Genomic DNA, 18,262 nt, shown 5'->3' with positions numbered 1-18,262 from the left:
CCTTTTAGTCAATATATGTATTTCCATTTTCTTTTTAAACATTAGCAAAATTTTTAAATTTAATTCAAGTATGTTTTAGTACCATTATGTATCAGGCACTGCTAGGTGCTAAGAATAAAAATATTACCAAAACATATTCTCTGCATTAAAAGATCTCAAAATCTATAGCATGACAGACTGGTACATAAACTAACAACTATAAAGCAGTATGATAAGTACTGCAATAAAGATACGAACAAAGAGTTATGGGAAGCCCAGAGGCAGGAATGATTAATTCTGTCTGGGAATGGTGGTGGAAGGAATAGGATTTTCCCAGTGGGAAGAGGTAGAAGGAAGACTACTCCAAGTAGAGGGAACAACATGAAAAAAGGCGTAATGAAAGTACGCAGCTTCTTTGGGAAACAATAAGTAGCCTGGTGTGGCTAAAACATGAGATTCCCGCAGAGTAATGGTAGAAGCCATGTGAAAGTTTAAACTTTTTGTTATAATGAAGGAAATGAAAAGCCATAAAAGCAGGAAAGAGGTGTGATTTGTCTTAGAAAGAAAACTCTGTGGCAGTGTGAATGACTGACTACAGAAGGGGGATAGAAGGAAGCCAGGAAAACCAATTAGGAAGCTATTGTACTAGACTATGTGGAACTCTGAGCAGTAATTGTGGAACTGGAGAGAAGGAAAAGAAGAATGGATTTGAGATGTATTTCAAAAGTAGCATCACCTGGACATGATGGCTATTTGGATGGGGAAAGAAAGGGGAAAAATCTCAAAGATTCCACTATGTACTTTGGCTTACATGATGATTTAATCTAAACAGAAAGCAAAAATTTAAAAAATGAGCTCAGTGTAGCAGATATTTTCCAAATTCGTCGTGTTATTGATTGGATTCAAGCGGAAAGATCCAGGAGGCAGCTGGAAATAAGGGTCTCAGCTAAGGAATGTAGTCAATACCAAAAAATACAGAGTTTTAGCAACATAAAGATGATATTTGCAGTCATGTGAGCAGATGAAGTTTCAAGAAGGAACAGGAGGAATCATTGCCAAATACTTCACACACACACAAGTCAGATGAAAAATATTTAAGGCAAAACTTTTAAAAGAAATCTTTTATAAGAAAATATAGAGAAGTATTTTCATGATCATGAGGTAAGAAAGGACTCCCTAAACAAGACATATAAAAAGCACCAATCAGAAAGAAAAAATTTAACAAATTCAGCTAAGAGTGAAAGTGCAATTCACAAAGTGGGGAAAATATCTGCAACACATATAACTGACAAAGGACTAATATGCAGAACATACACAGAGCTCTTACAAATCAGAGAAAAGGCAGACAATCTAATAGAAAAAAAAAGACAAAGGCAAATATAAGAAGAATAGGCACTCCACAAAAGAAGAAATAAAAATAGACAACAAACATATGAAAAGGGGCTCAATCTCATCAGTAATCAAGAAAATACAAAATAAAACCACAACGAGATATTACTACACACCCAACAGAGAGACAAAATTTTTAAAGTCTAACAATACTAAACTCTGGCAAAGATATGGAGCAATTAGAATTCTCATTCACTATTTGAGAACATGAACTAACACAACCAATTTGGAAATTATGCCAGCATTTAGTCAATATATACATGTCTTATGGCTCAGAAACTTTACTCCTAGAACATATCCTAGAGACCTGCATTCTTATATGCATCAGGATATGCATAAAAGAATGTTCAGAGTGGCATGATTATAACTGTCCCAAACTGGAATCAACCCAAACACCTATCAACAGTAAAACAGATAAATTTTGGTATATTCATGCTATGTAATATTATACAACATACAGCAATAAAAATGAACAAGCTACAGACACATAATTATAAAAATTACAATGTTAAGTGAAAATAGTTACAAAGATAATACAATATAATTTTATTCTTATAAAATTCAAAACTGGCTAAATAGATCTATAATTGTTTAGGAATATATATAGAGGTGGTTAAGATAGAAAAGAAATGCAAGAAAAAATTATAGACAGTCCCAAACTTACAATGGTTCAATTTAGGATTTTTCAATTTTATGATGGTGCAAAAGCAATATACATTCAGTAGAAACCATATGTTAAATTCCTGTGTATTCATTCGGGTTTTCACTTTTAGTACAGTTCTCAATAAATTATATGATATATTCAACAGTTTATTATAAAATGGGCTTTCTGTTACGTTATTTTGCACAACTGTAGCTTAATATAAATGCCTTTAGCACATTTAAGGTAGGTTAGACTAAGCTATGATGTTTGGTAGGTTAGATGTATTAAATGTGTTTTCGACTTACAATATATTTTCTTTTTTTTTTTTAATTTGACTCTAGTCAATAAACTTATGATATTTTTAACTTACTATTGTGTTTATCGGGACATAACCTCATGATAAGTAAAGGAGTGTCAGTAACACGAGCAACAGAATAGCAGTTACCTCTGGCAAGACAGAAGAGATTATGATGGGTAAAGAAGAACCTAAAAAATTCTGTGGTCCCAATAATATTTTATTTCTTGACATGGGGGTAGTGATTACATGGTGTTGTTGATAACCATCTGATAAAATGTACATATAAATTTTATAAACTTTTAAATAATTTTATAACATAAAATTTTAATGAAATAAATTTTGAAAGAGATGTGATAGAACCAAAAAAGTCTTATTTCTAAGGATGACCAAAACAGTTTAAGAAAGGATGCTATCAAATCCATTCAAAACTAACTTTAAAAATCAGAAAGAAACAAAGGCAATTCTGTATCTGAGAAGAATTACATATAAATCTGTTTCATGGCTGATGACTGGACTTCACTCTTTAATTCACTCAATAAGCACTGCTGAGTCCTACCTTGTGTCTGGCACTGTGCCAAGGGCTGAGAGTACAGGAAAACTTAGTCCAACCTCTTAGGTTTCTCTTAGCTCTAGGAACCCTGCTGATTTCTAATCTCTCTTGGGATAAAAGGTTTAGCTGACTTATTAATTGGAATACAATCTCAGGGTAAAGAAAAATCTCAGTTCCTAATAAAAAGTTCAAATAAAAGGTATGCAGGATTATCAGGTGCTGAGCTGAGTACACAATAAAGTTTATGCCTCAACTGAGAAAATACAGGGAGAAAATAGGTGCTATTTTCTCTAAACATAATAAACATGAATAGACAACATTTATTTTTCACATCAAGTAAGGGGAAGACTGAAGAAGTTACCAGCATGAATAGAATCATGAAATAAGGGTTTTAAAAAACCTGAAGAATAAAGGTACAACTTAAACAAGACTTCTGCTCTTTGCTTTTCTTTTTTTTCTTTTTAAGACTTTCAAAAAATGTGGAATGCTTCACGAATTTGCGTGTCATCCTTGTACAGGGGCCATGCTAATCTTCTCTGTATCGTTCCAATTTTAGTATATGTGCTGCCGAAGCGAGCACTGCTCTTTGCTTTTCAATAAAGGAGACCTATAGGGATATGATCTCTGCTATCCAACTTGTTAACCCATTTCTTAATTTCCAGACTTAGCTCTGAAAAATAAAATTTACCCAAAAAGACAAGGATTTGCCATTAGCGAGATTTTAAAAATCAAGCTACAAGCTTCAAAACTCAAAAATAGATGTTTCCAAGTTAGTGTAGTTAGGGGGAGAAAAAAAGACCTGAATGTTTACTTACACATAAGCCTCAAATACAGAGCCATTAATCTAATCCCAACTCCATATCTGGTTTAAACTTATTCTCTGGATTAGAACTCCTATAATGTAGCAATGTTCTGAGCAAAGAAGACTCACTCAAGAACAGAAAACACCACTCATAAATGTGAACCCACGAATAAGAAATTTTTAAATTACTTAGAAATGAAAATCAGTAAGAAATTAAAATTAATAAGGAATTAATGGGGAAAATAGAAAGATGAGACTTGGTATCACACTAGTCTCCTCAATTAATGTTAATATCTCTCAGAAAATTCATTAAAATGAAATTTAAGTGATGCCCTGAAACAGAAAAGTAAGGACATCCCAAGAAATAATTTTCAATGACCAAAGCTCAAATTTTTACAACTTGAATTTAGATGAAGCATCTTTTATTAATATTAATCTGGCAATCAGATTCTCAAATGATATGGTTATGTATTTTAAAATTAATGTTTGTTAATACACTTAAAAATTTAGGTACCTCTTAGAGCAAATGAGAATGGAATCTGAAGACTGAGTACCAAGATCTGCTACCTACCAATAATGCAATATTGAATAAGTAACCAAACCACTTAGTCTCACTTTACCACTGCCAACTTCACAAGACTTGGGCAAATTAAAGAAAACAATATATGTGAATAATATTGTACAAACACCAAAGCATGAGAAGTGCAATTTTTTCAATCTACTACAAAGACTACTTTTGACAAACTAATAAATATGTTTTATTCACGGTAGAGAAAAAACTTTAAATCTACAAAAGCATAGTATAATAAAGTCTTAGTATTCTCCCTCAGTTTCAAAAATTATCAACTCAAGGCTAATCTTATTTCTTCTATTTTTGACCTACTCTCTCTCTTCCTTGACTATTTCGAAGCAAGTCCCAGACATCATATCATTAACTTCCCTAAGGGCTTAAATTCAATAGCTTCTATTTAGTTCATGTACAGGTATGGTATCCGAAGTCTAACAGAGAAGTCTGGGCTAGAAACATGGATTTGAGCAATGAAACACCAGCAATGAAATCAAGATTTGAAGCAAGAGCTCTGGATGAGGTCAAATATTCACATGCTTGAGAAACAAGAAGGTAGATTATCTGGGTGCTCTTTCATTAAAAATACAAATAGACATGAAGCACATCTCTTCCACCCAAGAAAGAAACCCTATGAATTTACAAAGGCCTATAGATTTTTTGTATCTTACGATTTAAAGTGCTTTTCTCCCTTAGAAAGTGTCCCTGTGTAGTAACAGTAACTACTCTAAAAGATTTAGCAAATCCCCCAAACATGAATAGATATATTTTATGCAACATCAAATTTAAACACTGATATTGTAACCAACTACAAATCTACTTTTCAAAGTATTTGTTAAAAACTTGTTGCTCCATGTATATTTTATTCCTTGCAGTGTATAAATCTCTTTTTAATTTCTTTTGTATATTTCACAGCAAAATTTTTAAAATAAATTTTAAAAATAAAATGATTCCTATTGAAATAGCTATGACAGATGATGTATCTTACAAGCATTCAGAGCTCTGAACATACATGAGAATATTTGTGTACTGAAAATGTTTATACATTCTTTAGACACCAAATGTTTTATACACTCTTTAGAAGCTGAATCAGAAATCATTTATTCTTACATTTTATTTTTTACCCCAAGTGTAAAGATTAGTTATGATCTATTTATACTCCAATCCTGAAAAATTTTTGACTCAAGTTCCTTAAATCCTAATTTACAATCCACTTTAAAAGAATTTCTAAAATAGCTTTCATAATCTGTTTAGCAAAGATTAACCTTTGTAAAAAAGTATTTGTGACCATTGGAAAGGAATGCAATTTTGTCCCTTTAGTTATATTAGTCACCAAGTAAAAGATTCAAAGGAGGTAAAAGAGGCACAATTTTTAGAAACACCACAGATTTCCAATGTTTGAATTTTGATGGACCATCATTGATTAAATGGAGCCTAAGTCCTATTTGGTTAGAAAGAACTCCAATATATTTTAAGCATATCCCTATCTTTCAAGTAATAGTTTTAGAAAAGTGTACAATTTCATAAATTAGAGTGATATGCATTTTAGTTTCAAGCACACCATACACTTCCTTGCTCTATTTTTTTCCCAAGAAAAAAACTAGATATATTTGAAAGCAGTGTCAATTTTGGCTGTATCATGTAACTGCCATTTCACCTAAATTACTGGATTTTTTCACAAATATTTTTGATTTTTGAAACTTTTGAGGAACAGCACCTGTGTTTTAAGTAAAATATAACTCAGTTTTAAAACATGATTAAAGAATCATTAGATCAAAATGGCATGTTCCCCTCCTCCACACACACAAAAATTCAATTATTTTTTCAGATATCAGTAAATATCAACAGGATAATTAACAGGCACAATTGCTTTCTCAGGAACCATCTACTAAACACAGCCAAAAAAGATTCTGGTTTTCAAAAAAGTGCAGTCCAGACACCCAAACATTTATTTAAAACAGATTCTTTCCTTAAGATAATGAAGATGCTTTCTTGTCAAATAGGCAAGATATTGTCATTATTTAGTATTCATTTAAAATGTGGTGGGTTTCAAGTATTGTTTAATATAAATATTTCTTGAGGATTTTTTCATTTTCATTTTAAACATGAAAATGTATGGGGGAAGGGAGAGAAAGTGTGAAAAATACAGAATAACTTGTTGAGAACTTGTTCTGTTTTTAATTAGTGAATTTTATAAAAATATCTTGTTGCTGTTCTTAAATTAATTCCGCATCAGAAGCCAAGTGATTTTTTGGTCTTGAATAGTAATGATACAGATTCTCTTTACCAATAATGTATATAATAACAACATTTATATATCAGATTATATTTCTGTACCTCTAAAGAAAACCTTAGGGCTTGTCATCAGGCACTAATGACATCATTAACATTAATGAATTCTGCCAGAGCGAGTAGTGAATTTATATTTTCACAACTGAAAAAAATCACAATTTAGCTGTGGAAATTGCTATTTTGCACAAAATACATTAAAAACTAGTAATTTTCTTTTGATACAAGAAATGAAACCCCTCCGGTTTTTGGTCTCTGTAATTCAGCAGAAATGAATTTGCTGACATACAGCGTCTTAAGGTTTTTACCTGTTTTTCTTCTCAGATTCCCCCTTACGTTTAATGCCCTGTAGCTTTAAGATTTTGTTCTCAAAAAAAAAAAAAACCACTAATGAATTAGAGAAACACTGTCTCTATCTATACTCAATAACTGGTATAAAAAATTACAGAAAGGCTCAACAAACGAGGTCACTTCACCGAATCTGTTCAGAACTTCAGCAAATTAAAGCAGTGCCCTTGAGAGAGTTTTAAGATTAAAAACAATCTTTAAAATCATAAATATGACCCATCCCTTACCCTTAAAGCACTTCACACACGTTCGTCTAAGAGTAGATTTTTTGCCCCTACAGTATAAGCAGAGAATACAAGGTATGAGTAGAAAACGTCAAGATTTCGTTGACCACTCAAAGAAAGAAAACTGTTGACGTCTGAACGTTGCTAAATTTTCGCAGGTTGCTAAATCTCGTTAAGTTGCTTCAATTCTAGTCGCTCCAATTGAGTCAGGAACACCCAAACCCAAACCGAACAAACTTCCTGGACAGAAGGGCGAGCTGAAGTCGGTTCTCAGAGAACCTGCCTGTCAACAGGTGGCCGGCCGGGGGTGGGGTTGGGGGGGACCTTCCGCGTTCCCGCCGCCGCTGCCCAGGGACTCTCGGCCAACGCCAGCGCCCCCACCCTGCCGGGCCTGGCCACCTCCCGCCGTCCCCCGCCGCCCCCGGCCCGGCGGCGCACTCACCCCAATCCCACACGCTCCAGCGTCCGGGCAGCCTGAGGTGGCGCCGCGGCCCGGCAGGCCCAGGGCGCCTTCCCACTTCCGGTTTCCACTCAGCGCCGTGGGGTTTCAGCACCTGCCGGGAGGCCCTGGGAGAAGCACGTGCCTGTTTTCGAAGCCTCGTTCCCCCGGCGGGAACTCCGGCCCGGCCTCGGTGTGCCTGGCCGCCAGCCCCCTCCTGCCTTAGTATCCAGGTGCCGAAGCTTCTAGACACCCCCGAGGGGCCGGCCCACGGGGTCGCATCTGCCCTTCCCGCCCGCAGCCACGACCTAAAGTGTGAAGCTCCCACACGTCCCAGGCCGAGTGGGCTCAAATAACAACTGCGACGAAACTGAGGCCCAAGGATCTGGGTACCTTGCTCCGGAGGCCACACAGTTGTCCAAACGAGTGCAAAGCCGGGTCTCCTGGTTTCGTTCCATTTAGCAGCCAAGAGGACTGCTGGGCCCCACGGAGCTCGCCTCAGGGAGCCGCGGGCCTCGAGCGGCATTGGCAGCTGCTGCTTGAGCCAAAGCGGCCCTGGGGCCGCTACAGGCAGGGTCACTTGAGGGGAGCGGCCAAAAGACCCTGCAGCCCGGGTGCCCAGGCCAGTGCGGCGCAAGCTGGAAGCCTCCTCGTCTTGGCCGCCCGCCAGCTCTCCCCGGCACGTGCGGGGTCCGCACCAGAGGTGCCACGGGGCACCCCAGCGTGTCAGGCTTGGCCCCTCATTTCACCCAAGGCGCCGCCTAAGGGAGACCCTGCGCTGGCGCGGGCCGGCCCTGCCTTCAGGCCCGGCGCGCCAGGGCGGCGCCGGTGGGCCAAGTGCGGAGGGGCCGCGGCTGCGCCCCCTGTGGGCCTCTGCTGAGTCGGGGAAGATGGTTTGTTGGCGTGGGAAGGGCGCGCCCGAGCGTGGCCTACCGAATCCGGAGGGAGGACGCGGCCGAAAAAGCTTTCCTACAGCCGGGCTCGCAGCCCTGCGACCCCGCTGGGCGCGGGGCGCGGGAGGGGTCATTCTCCGAATCCCGCCTCACGGTGTGTTCTGAGGTCTCACACGGAATTTTTAAAAAATAGGGGATGTTGGTCACTTCGCAGGAAACTTTTCGTTGTTTCCTTGTTTCCTTCCCGCCCGTGGGCAAGTTGAGCAGATTCATGGCCTTACACCCAGGAGGTTTCAGGCCAAACAGAGTCTGGACAGTTCCAGGCTCTGCATTTTCTGGGGGAGGATTTCCCCCCACCCCCGTCTTCCCTCAGAGGGAGATGGAACTGTCCTTCCTGACCCCCCAGATGCAAGCCAGGCGTCTTCTTCCCCTGCCAAAGTGAAACGCGTCCTTGTCGACTTTTCCAGGTTATGAGTTTGTATGTTTTAAAAGAACTTTACAATACGAAGAAAGGTAATTTGGCTACTTCTGGCAGGAGCTGAGGGCTTAGAGGGACATCTTAGCACGTGGAAGGAATGACTCTGATTCCCCAGCCGCGGTGAAGCCACCCGGGACAGCTCAGCAGCAAGGAAGGTTGTCTACTGCCAACATGCAGGACACGGATCGGTTTTTTGTCGTTTTGCTTTCTTTTCCTTTTTGGCTCAGCTCTGAGAGCATTACAGAGCTATCCTTTCCCGCCTCCCGACCCTCTTCCCCTCCCCCTCTTCTTTCTGGTGCAGGCAATTAGGGTGAAGAAATCAGTGCCAGGCTCCTGCCTCTGAAGAGAAAGGAATTGCTTCGGGAATTGAGTCCTGACACCTGTCTCTGTCCTGGATGGCGAGGGGGGATGCGGGGTCAAAACGCCTGGGGGAAGAGGCCAGGCTGACACGGAGGGGTGTGGTGGAGGTGGGGGAGACACTCCCTAAGCGAAAGTTTCTGGGGGCTCCTCTTGCCAGGTCCTCCCGCCTCATCCTTTGGCCTCCAGCTTCACGCAGGTCATTAACACGCGGGTTATTAACACGGAGTTTCCCTCGCTTTTAGCCCCCGGAGACCAAGACCTGAGGCTGGAATCAGAAGAGCAACACTGACGAGCCGTTCATTAATTTGCATTTATTTTCGGGAATTAATGTAGATAAAGAGGAGGAGGGGGACTGCCTTACATTTCAACAAGTAATTTGTGATCTTCACATCAGACAAATCAAATTTACAAATTACTTTCCCACCTACTGGACGAAGCGGCCAAAGCCAAAATTGATACACAGGCGCGCGGGCTCTCCGCAGATTTCGGAGAACGAAGGTGCACTAAAAACTCACTAGACAAAACAAGGGTGTTGAAAGAGAGAAGCCGACAGAGGAGTTGGAACTGGGTTTGGGGCCTGGGTTTGTCTGTTTTTCCCTAATGCTGTACTTTTACGGATTTTGTTTTGTTTTGTTTTTTGTTCCCTGGTTTTGGTTTTCTTGTTTTAGGTTTGTAAACTGGAATTGCGACCCTGTGCTTAGACCGGGTGAGGGGGTCAGCCCTGCGCCCCTGCCCAGCCCCCACCTCTGTACCCCAACTTGTCTGTTTCCTCCACACTTCTGATACCCCGTGCCCAGCTTCCTAAAACCAAGCGGTTCTCTTCAATAAATACACAGAGGGAGAAGATGTGAAGAGGGCAGGGCAGCTTTGCAACAACCGAAAAAGAAAAAGCGCCATTGATTGAGGAAGAGCTGAAGGGGAACGGACAGAGGGAAAATATGTTTTGCTTTTGTTTTTTATATATGTGTATATATATATGTATATATATATATGTGCTGTATATATCTTAAAGTTCTGTTTCCTGGGTGCTAAGACAAGATATGTTCAGTTCAACCAACCAACAGCAACTAAAAAGTTTTAAGTGGTCCCTGGAACGGACCTGACTATGTACAGCATTCCCGCCGAGGCGGAAGTTTGAACCAGTCCAGCGCAGGGCGGGGCGGGATGCGGCTCTGTGCGCGGAAGGCTGGGGGCGCGCTCCTCCGGCGGGCCTAGCCCTGGCGCGCCCCAGCGCACTCAGCTGGGGCGGAAGAAACGCCGAGAGGCTCTGGCCCGCAGGCGTGGAGCAAAATCGAGGGCAGCTGAAGGGGCGGCAGTCTGCGCGGGAGGAACTCTTAGTGGTTTTGATTTGGAGTAGTGTGTGGGTGCTCCAATGGGCAGAAACACGCCAGTTAGTGACTCCAGCGTCCAGAAAGAATAAATTAGTGTTGGGCTCAAACAGCGGATCAGAGCGAAGAGCCTCCGAAGGCTGCAAGTGCTTAATAGCTGTCCAGAAAGATTGGAAGGGGAAACTTAGGAGTTTAGTAGGGGCTGAAGGGGGGAGAGAATACATCTCTCCTGTATAGAATGTGTAGGCCAAGCCGAAGCACCGGTCCCCCCATCCAAGGGGTAGGGCGGGTTTGCACATCCCCCCAAGCAAGTGGCACAAAAATGGGGGCGGCAGTGCAGGCAATGGACATCTTTTGGGGGGTGAAAATTCAGTTTTGGAGAAGTCGAAGCAAAGGCGGGCGGTGCAGCAGCAGCAACAGGATGGGGACCACGGAGGGCGCAGGTAGTTGCGTTTCTTCTCCTCTCTCATTCCTGGGCTCACAAGACCTGGAACCGCCATGAGGCTTGGTCCTTATAGTCCAGACAGTCGGGAGAGTTGAAGTTGAGTTTCCAGGCGGAGGAAGCAGCAGCGGCGCCAGGCTCCTTGTAATCCAAGCAGTCGGCAGAGTTGAAGGCAAGCCCGGAGCCACCGTAGCCTTGGTGGTGGTGGTGGTGATGGTGGTGATGGTGGCCTGAGGATTGACTCAACGGGTGGTGCGCATGTGGGTGGTGGTGATGGTGGCCCGCCATGGAGGAAGGTGCCATGGGGCTGAGCTGGTGCGGGTGGTGATGTGAGTGCATGGGCGCTAGGTATGAGCCGCAGTCCACGCCGCCAAAGTAGGAAGAGGAGGGCGTAGGGTAGCCTTGGCCGTAGCTGCCGCCCTGGCCGTAAGACATGGGGTAAGAGGCTGCTGCGGTGGCGGCGCCTGCAGCTACCGAGCGCTGCATACACGAGGCGTTGCTAGGCGCGGCTAGTGGCTCCGGCACAGACACGGACGCGGGCGCTGAGCCTGGCGAGATGGAGGCCGGGCTCCAAATAGATGAAGCAGCCGGTGTACTCAGTGACGACGCGGCGGCCACCGGATTCCCACCTAGTCCCGCAGCCGCTGCAGCCGCTGGGTTGGCGGAAGAGCTGGACGCTGAGCTAGAAGACGAGGCAGAGCTGGACACAGCTGGCGGCGTGAACTGGCCACTGCTTTCGGAGCCCGAGCTCTCCCGTACTGGAGAGGACTTCTTCTTGGCTGGGCGGCTCTTGGTTCCACTCCCGCTCTGCTGCTGCTGGCGGCATTTGGCGCGGCGGTTCTTGAACCAGACCTGCCGTGGGCCGGATGGGAGGAGAGTGGGTCAAGGGGAACTAGGGGAGCTTGTTGCTCCCCCGCCCCTTGAACCCAACTCCCCGCCCAGAATATCGCAACCCTTTCCCACCGAGGCCTCCGCCCCTTCCTGTCTCTGGCCTGGCCAGACCCTGCCCCCTACCTCGGTTCCCAGCTCCTCCACCCTCCCCCATCCTTCTGCTCAAAGCCCCTCCTCAGCTGGCTCCAGAGGAGGGATGCGCACCTCCCCACCTCTACCGCAACTCTGCCCCAGGGCGGAATATTTGAGTCTGTCGAGCCAGAAGTTCTGCCATCTCTAAATTGCTGCTGTTGGCTGCTTCCCTGTATGTTTGGAGGCCCCCTGTGTGTTTGGAGGCCCAGTTTTCTACTAACAGAACTCAGGCAACAGCGGAGAGGTACAGAGCCGAAGAGTGTGTAACAGTCACCAAGTCTAGGGCCAGAGCCGTTTCACTGAGCAGCTCCTGGAGGCCAGAACTGGGCAGGGCGAGTATTTGGGTGGGGGTAGGAGCAAGGCCAGAGGCTAACTTGAGGGACTCGGGAAGGAAGCCTGGGTGAGATTTCGTTGGACTCTTGGCTCCAGGTGAGGAACCACATGGAATGGTTACTCTTCTGGGAGAGCCCCAGCACATGGCACTGCATTCCTGGTCCCCCTTCTCAAGCCTTCCAGTAAAGGAGGCGAAACAAATGGCACTTGAGGAGAGTTCTGAGTTAGAATCCGAACATTATCGTCGGAACCCTTTCATCTCAAAAACAGAAATAAGAAAGCCGGCAGCAGGATTTTGCACTTGGCGTCCTCTGTAAGCAGAGGAAGCGTCTAATGAGACCCAGGCAGAGCCCCAGGCTCCGGCCAATCTCCGCTCTTCCATTTCTAGGATGCCCGGGGTGGAAGACAAGGGCAGAGGCAGAATTCAGGCCTCTGAGGGAAACTGCCAAGTCCTGGGGCAGGCAAAGAAGCAGGGGCAAGTGTCAGGCCTGCAGGGCGCTTTACATTCGGGAGCCTCCCTAGTCCTCCCGCAATTCTAAAAAGTACTTTCGATACAGATACCAAAGGCGCTCTAGGGCTAAGGGCGGAATCCAGGGCTCTAAGCCATTTCCTTTAACTTTTGCCCCCTTTCCTGGCTGGGGCCCAGCGCTAGGGGGAGTCCGAGAGGGGCTGCCCAGTCTGTAAGCCCATCCCCAGAGGACGGTCTCTTCAAGAACTCCTCAAGAGCCTTCCCAGACCTTCCCCGAGCAGTCTCAGCTCCCCTACCCAGACCCTGGAGCCCGGGGAGTGCGCACCTGGACTCTGGACTCCGGCAGGTTGATCTTGAGCGCCACCTCCTCCCGCATGAAGATGTCAGGGTAGCGAGTCTTGGCGAAGAGCGCCTCGAGCACGTCCAGCTGTGAACGCGTGAAGGTGGTGCGCTCCCGCCGCTGTTTCCGTGGAGTGGCTGCGGGGACACGCGGGGGCGCCGCGGGTCATTGGTGGCCACGCGGACCAGCGATAGAGGACTTGGGCAGGCCCCTGGCAGGCCCAGAGCTCGGCCTTCGCAAGAGAAAGCCGAACTGGAAATAAAAGACACTCCCTCGGGCGGCCGAGCCTGAGAGGCCACAGGTGGGAGAAAGTGCAGATGTGCGACTAGAAGCCAGTGTCTCCAAGATTCAAGGGCTGCCTCTCTTTATGCCTCTCAGAGGTTAAAAAAGTAAGAGAAGTCTACAATCTCCCTTCTTCAACATTCCCCTCCCCTGCTCGCGCTCTCTCTCTCTCTCTCTCTCTTTCTGTGTGTGTGTGTGTGTGTGTGTGTGTCTGTCTGTCTCTCTCTGGCTGGGGGACAGGGAGTGGGGAAGAGGTAGGCAGAAACACGACCTGAAAAACACTTTCGGAGAAAATAAATGGGGTAAAGGAGCCAGAGCTAAAAAACCCCGGGTTTGGCTCAGGTCGTCCTCTACAGCAGTGCAAAAATGGATGCAGGACATCGATTTAGAGGACAATTTAATTAGGAAGGAAGAATACTCCTTCAGTCCAGCCTGCCGCTTCGCATAAGGAAAGTTTGGCTCTTTCTAAGGAGTGTCCAGACTACACATTCCATGTTGGGGGAAAAGGAAAAACACTAGCTGCCCCTGGGTAGCGAATCCGCAGGTAAATGAGCTCTGCGCTGGTGGGGACCACCACAAGAGAAAGGTTGCCGGTGACCCGGCCAGGAAGGCTCACATTGCGCGTTTTCTCAGCCCTGCCCACCTCACACGCCCACGACTCTGCCCCGTGCGCCGGCAGTGGGCCCTGTATTGTAAACAGGCAGTGGGCCCTGTATTGCAGCCGACTCCCTGGGCCTGCTCGGCAACAAAGCTTGCACTCAAACCCAACAGTCTGGGGGGTCCCAACATTGGAGAGGCTGAGGCAGGGTCGGGAGGGCTGGTGCTCACCCGGATAGCCCACGGATGGGTGCAGGAGGTCCATGGCAGGCCCGGCCAGGCCCAGCCCGTTCATGCCGTATGGGGGTTGTTTGAGGTAAGACATCATGCTAACAGCTGGGTGGAGGCGCCCCGACGGATCCAGGGGACCAGGGGCCAGAAGCGGTGCAGGGCTCCCACCGCAGTCCTTCAGGGTCTGATGCGTCTGGGGGCCTGGCCTATGAAGATACGAGACACACGGAAACCATCAATCGGAGCCACTTGGCTGCCAAGTCTTGCCCCGGGATAGACAGGGAAGGCAGGTTACAGAACTGCGCAGGGTGGTCACCTGGAATCCACAAGGCCTTAGCCCAGAAACCACAGTTGCTTTGAAAAGTAAAGTTCTCTGGGTCGTCTGGCTCAAGGGTTGGAATGAGCCAAAGACACTGGTAGGGAGTCCATAGGAGTAAGGAGAAGTCAAAGGCCGGGCCAGGCTGGGGAGGTCAGAGCAAGAACCGCGGAGTATGCAAGCTCCCAAGTCCAGGCAAAATTCTGAATCCGGCAGAAGCCAGCTTCATGTTGCACAAGCAAACGTTCACTTGGTGCCCGGACGGCAGGCCTCCCGGAGCATGAGGGGTTGTTTCATTTTGTTTCAAGTGTTTTTGAAAAGGTAGAGACTACAAAGGGCCAAGGTGAGGCAATGTGGAGGGCTAACTGCACCTCAACCTCTTGTCCACTTAGGACACTTAGTTCCTTCAAAGGTCTCCAGGGCTGCGCCCCTGCCCCAGAGCCCGCAATTACCATTCCAGCTGACCTCTCTGTGCCCAGCCACTGAAAGATCGCTGACGCGGAATCCCACCACACCTCAACCGCAGTAACCCGCCCAGGCCTCGCAGAGGGCCAGAGGACGCCGAAGAGGCCACTGTAGAGGGGGGCGACCCCAAGACGCGGCCTGAGGTCGGGAGCGCCTCAGCTGCGGCCAGCGTCCTTCGTTGCCAGCGCGCACCCGGCCTTCTCTGTCCAGTCTGGGCTGCGGACCACAGGGTCCCAGCAGGGGGTGAAGGGTGACTGACCTAGCACCTCAAAGGGTCTCGGGGATTTGCGAAGCCGGAGGGCAGCAAGTCCCGTGCTGTCATCCTTGTAGCTGAACCCGCGGCCCCAGGACACGGTCGAGAACACAGAACTAGGCCTCAGCGGCATAGCCCACGCAGACCCGAGCTGAGAGGTCGAAGCCTCGCCCCCGCCGCTGCCGGGAACCCGGGGCGGCACGCTCAGGGGTCAGGGAGGGGCGCTGGAAACTGGGCCTGGGGCCCTGGGGGGCCATTGCTACACCCCGCTTAGCGGGATCGCTGTGAAGCAGGCCAGGGACTCGGGCTAGAACGTTCAGGGAGAGAAGTTAGAGCTAAAGAAGCTCCCCCCTGCCCCGTTCCCACCCGGGTCTTCTGGGATCCAAGACCTGGGCTGAGGGAGTCCAGCTTGTAGGAAGGGGACGAGAAGAGAAGAAGCCAGGGCTCTAGGGCCGAAGGAAAATGGGACTCAAAGCTGCGACGGCTTTGCGAAGCTGCAGCGTGAGTTTTCAAAGACTTTCTCCAAACTTAGCACTTCAGCTTGGTTACTTCGGAGGAGGCGGGGGAGGGGGCGGCGGGCCGCGACAGCGCCCCGGGGTCCTCGGCTCACCAAGAGGGGAGCCAGGCCGCTCCCCCAGCCCCGCCCACCTGCTGGTGACCGGGGAAGTGGGGATCCATTTGAGGAGGGGGAGGTAAGGGTAACCAACGCGCTCCCGGAGTCCGGGGTGGTCCCGCGGCTTTCTCCTTACCTGCCCTCAGCTGCCGGGGACGTTCACCATCTACCTGGATCTCTCACAGAGACCCGCCGGGCAGCCAACCTGCAAAACAGAGCGGCACAGGAATTACCCCGGCGGCTGGTCTAGGACCCCAGGTTTCTTTCTTTTCCCAACTTCCTTCCTCCCACCTCTATCTTTTTTTTCAGTGGCTTTGTGCGTGTCCCTCTGGGTTTCACTTTATTGCACAGACACTTTGTTTGCTAAGCCCCACACGTTCTCAGGACATTGCCTCGCCCGGGATCGCGCCGAGGGGCCGCAAGGGGGGGAATTCGAGGGCAGAGTTGGGAGGTGGCTCGGCGTTACCGCGGCACTCCCGGTGCAACGTGGAGGCAGTGGGGACTGGGAAGTCCTGCAGAGTCACTTTGCAAACTAAATAAATCAAGCGATTTACCTTGTCGGAGTGGCTTGTCTTGCTCGGTTGTTTAGGTGATTGGAAATGTAGCCTGATGAAGATTGATCACCTTTCTACTGCCCTCCCCGGGTATGTGAACGCGAGGCGAGTGCGTAACGGGGCTAGGCCGCCAATCGGGGACCCCGCGCGGGCTGAGTGACAGGGAGCCGGGCAATGGCAGCGCGAGCCGGGGGTTACCTCCGCGCGCCCCCGCCCTCCCCCGCCCCCCACACCCCGCCCTCCTCTCCCGCCCGCCCCGCCCCGGTAGCGCGCTAACTCCGGGACTCGGCTGGCAAAAGCGGCTCAGAGCTAGGCGAGGAAGGCGAGCGGAGAGCCCGAGTCCTGGCCGCGGAGGGGGCCGCGGGTCTCCAGGCCTGCCCTGGGCGCCCCCGCCCTTCTCTCGCGCTCTCGGCGCTCGGGAGGGAGTGGCAGAGACAAGGCGAGGTGCTGGAGAACCGGTTCCTTCGCTCTCCCGCGCGCCACCGGGCTCAGCCGCCCGGGTGTGGGCGCCAGGACCTGGGGGCGGCGGGCTGGAGGAGCCCGGGCCTCGGCCCCTCTCCTGGCGCCGCGGGCCCCAGCGTTTTCTTCCTCTGCTTCGCCACCTGAGACCGACGCCGCGGGCGGCTCGTGCCGGCGCAGGCTACTTTGCAGAGCGCGGGAGCAGCTCCGGGCGTGCAGATCTCTCCTCGGTGCCTCGGGACTCTCGCGCCTGGGAAGAGCACCCACTGGGAGGGCGCAGCCACTTACCTGCTCATCAGCAGCTCCCGGGGTTCCCGGTCCCCACCAAGGGTGTTTGCAAGTCTTAAGCGCTTCTTCTGAAACGTTGGAGCCCAGCGTCCTCTTGCCCTAACATGTACACCCTACTTCTTAATTCAAACATTTTGATAGGAAAGTTTCTTTTTCATTCTTTCTCTCTCTTTCCTAGTCTGCCTCTAACAGGGACTTTTTGATGGAAAATGTGGCCACAGACCCCTGCCCTCAACTTTTTTCCACATGCTGCGTAAGGAGCCTCCTTGAGGCGATTTCCCCGGATTGTTCGTACAGGCGAAGCCCATTTCCCAGTGGAACAAACTTCCCAAACACGTCTGCCTGGGTGGACTTTTAAAAGTGCAAAAAAGAGTTTTCGTTCCAACTCTGAGCTAGGAGAATCTTTTAAATGGCACCTCCTCCTGAAAATTAGGCACTTTATTCCCTTTCGAGGAATTTCTACCCCTTGTTTCTAATCTCCCCGACTCCCTCGCCCCGATAGGCGGGGTAAAAAGTTTGCACAGGAGTAAGTGTGAGGGCGAGTCAAGGAGCCTCCAGGCGCATCGCAGTGGGGAGCACCCGTGCTGCCCGGGCTGCGGGGTCGGGCGCGGAGAGCAGACAGGGCGCTGGGTGAGGAGGAGGAGAAGGAAGGGGGAGCCCGCTGAGTGAAAAGGGGCCGCGGCCGCCGCTCATCAAAGTGCTTCCCCCTCCCCCAAGCGACACTTTCCTTTGGAGTCCGAATAAAATACGGTAACAGAATATGATGGAGGGCACACTGTTTCCTTAACTGCTTCTCAAAGGACCCGGGAGATCTTCTTAGGACCTTTAATAAGGCTTTGGTCGGTTCTTTTGTTGATCTCTCAAAATCAACTCCTTCTAATTGAAGTTGGAGCTGAAAGCGAGCTAATGTTCAAAGAAAGTGGCCGCCAGACCAACGAAATTACATTTTTTTTTTTTTTGACGATGAGGGAACATCTAATCAAAGGGGCAGGGGAGGAGGGGTGGGAGTGGG

At 48.3% G+C, this 18,262-nt stretch overlaps 1 protein-coding gene and 1 non-coding gene across 3 annotated transcripts; both read right to left on the bottom strand.

The window, feature by feature from the left end:
* Nucleotides 1-3,332: 3,332 nt before the first annotated feature.
* Nucleotides 3,333-3,439, bottom strand: LOC117063207. Its single transcript, XR_004428806.1, has one exon. It is a non-coding gene; the product is annotated as a U6 spliceosomal RNA (small nuclear RNA).
* Nucleotides 3,440-9,553: 6,114 nt separating this feature from the next.
* Nucleotides 9,554-16,570, bottom strand: OTX1 (orthodenticle homeobox 1). 2 transcript variants are annotated; one of them, XM_033176782.1, is made up of 5 exons: nucleotides 16,504-16,570; nucleotides 16,086-16,154; nucleotides 14,303-14,508; nucleotides 13,178-13,444; nucleotides 9,554-11,879 (listed from the first exon to the last, which is right to left on the bottom strand). In XM_033176782.1, the coding sequence occupies exons 4-5, from the start codon at nucleotides 13,226-13,228 to the stop codon at nucleotides 11,064-11,066; spliced, it is 867 nt and encodes a 288-aa protein (XP_033032673.1). In that variant the 5' UTR covers nucleotides 13,229-13,444; nucleotides 14,303-14,508; nucleotides 16,086-16,154; nucleotides 16,504-16,570; the 3' UTR covers nucleotides 9,554-11,063. The 2 variants fall into 2 exon arrangements, with proteins under 2 accessions (XP_033032673.1, XP_033032674.1); XM_033176783.1 differs by lacking the exons at nucleotides 16,086-16,154; nucleotides 16,504-16,570 and having other exon boundaries at nucleotides 13,178-13,329; nucleotides 14,303-14,450.
* Between the last annotated feature and the right edge of the window lie 1,692 nt (nucleotides 16,571-18,262).

The sequence above is a fragment of the Trachypithecus francoisi genome, unplaced genomic scaffold (genome assembly GCF_009764315.1).
Source record: "Trachypithecus francoisi isolate TF-2019V2 unplaced genomic scaffold, Tfra_2.0 Lachesis_group17, whole genome shotgun sequence".
Lineage (NCBI taxonomy): Eukaryota > Metazoa > Chordata > Mammalia > Primates > Cercopithecidae > Trachypithecus > Trachypithecus francoisi.
This window is presented reverse-complemented; position numbering and strand designations above follow the sequence as displayed.

What these genes read in the sequence shown, in the direction of transcription:
- OTX1 (XM_033176783.1), bottom strand. Translation starts at nt 14,399, where the DNA reads ATGATGTCTTACCTCAAACAACCCCCATACGGCATGAACGGGCTGGGC. An exon ending in CCCATCCGTGGGCTATCCGG is followed by an intron (nt 13,330 to 14,302) that starts GTGAGCACCAGC and finishes GTGTCCCCGCAG; the next exon opens with CCACTCCACGGAAACAGCGG. An exon ending in TGCCGGAGTCCAGAGTCCAG is followed by an intron (nt 11,880 to 13,177) that starts GTGCGCACTCCC and finishes GGCCCACGGCAG; the next exon opens with GTCTGGTTCAAGAACCGCCG.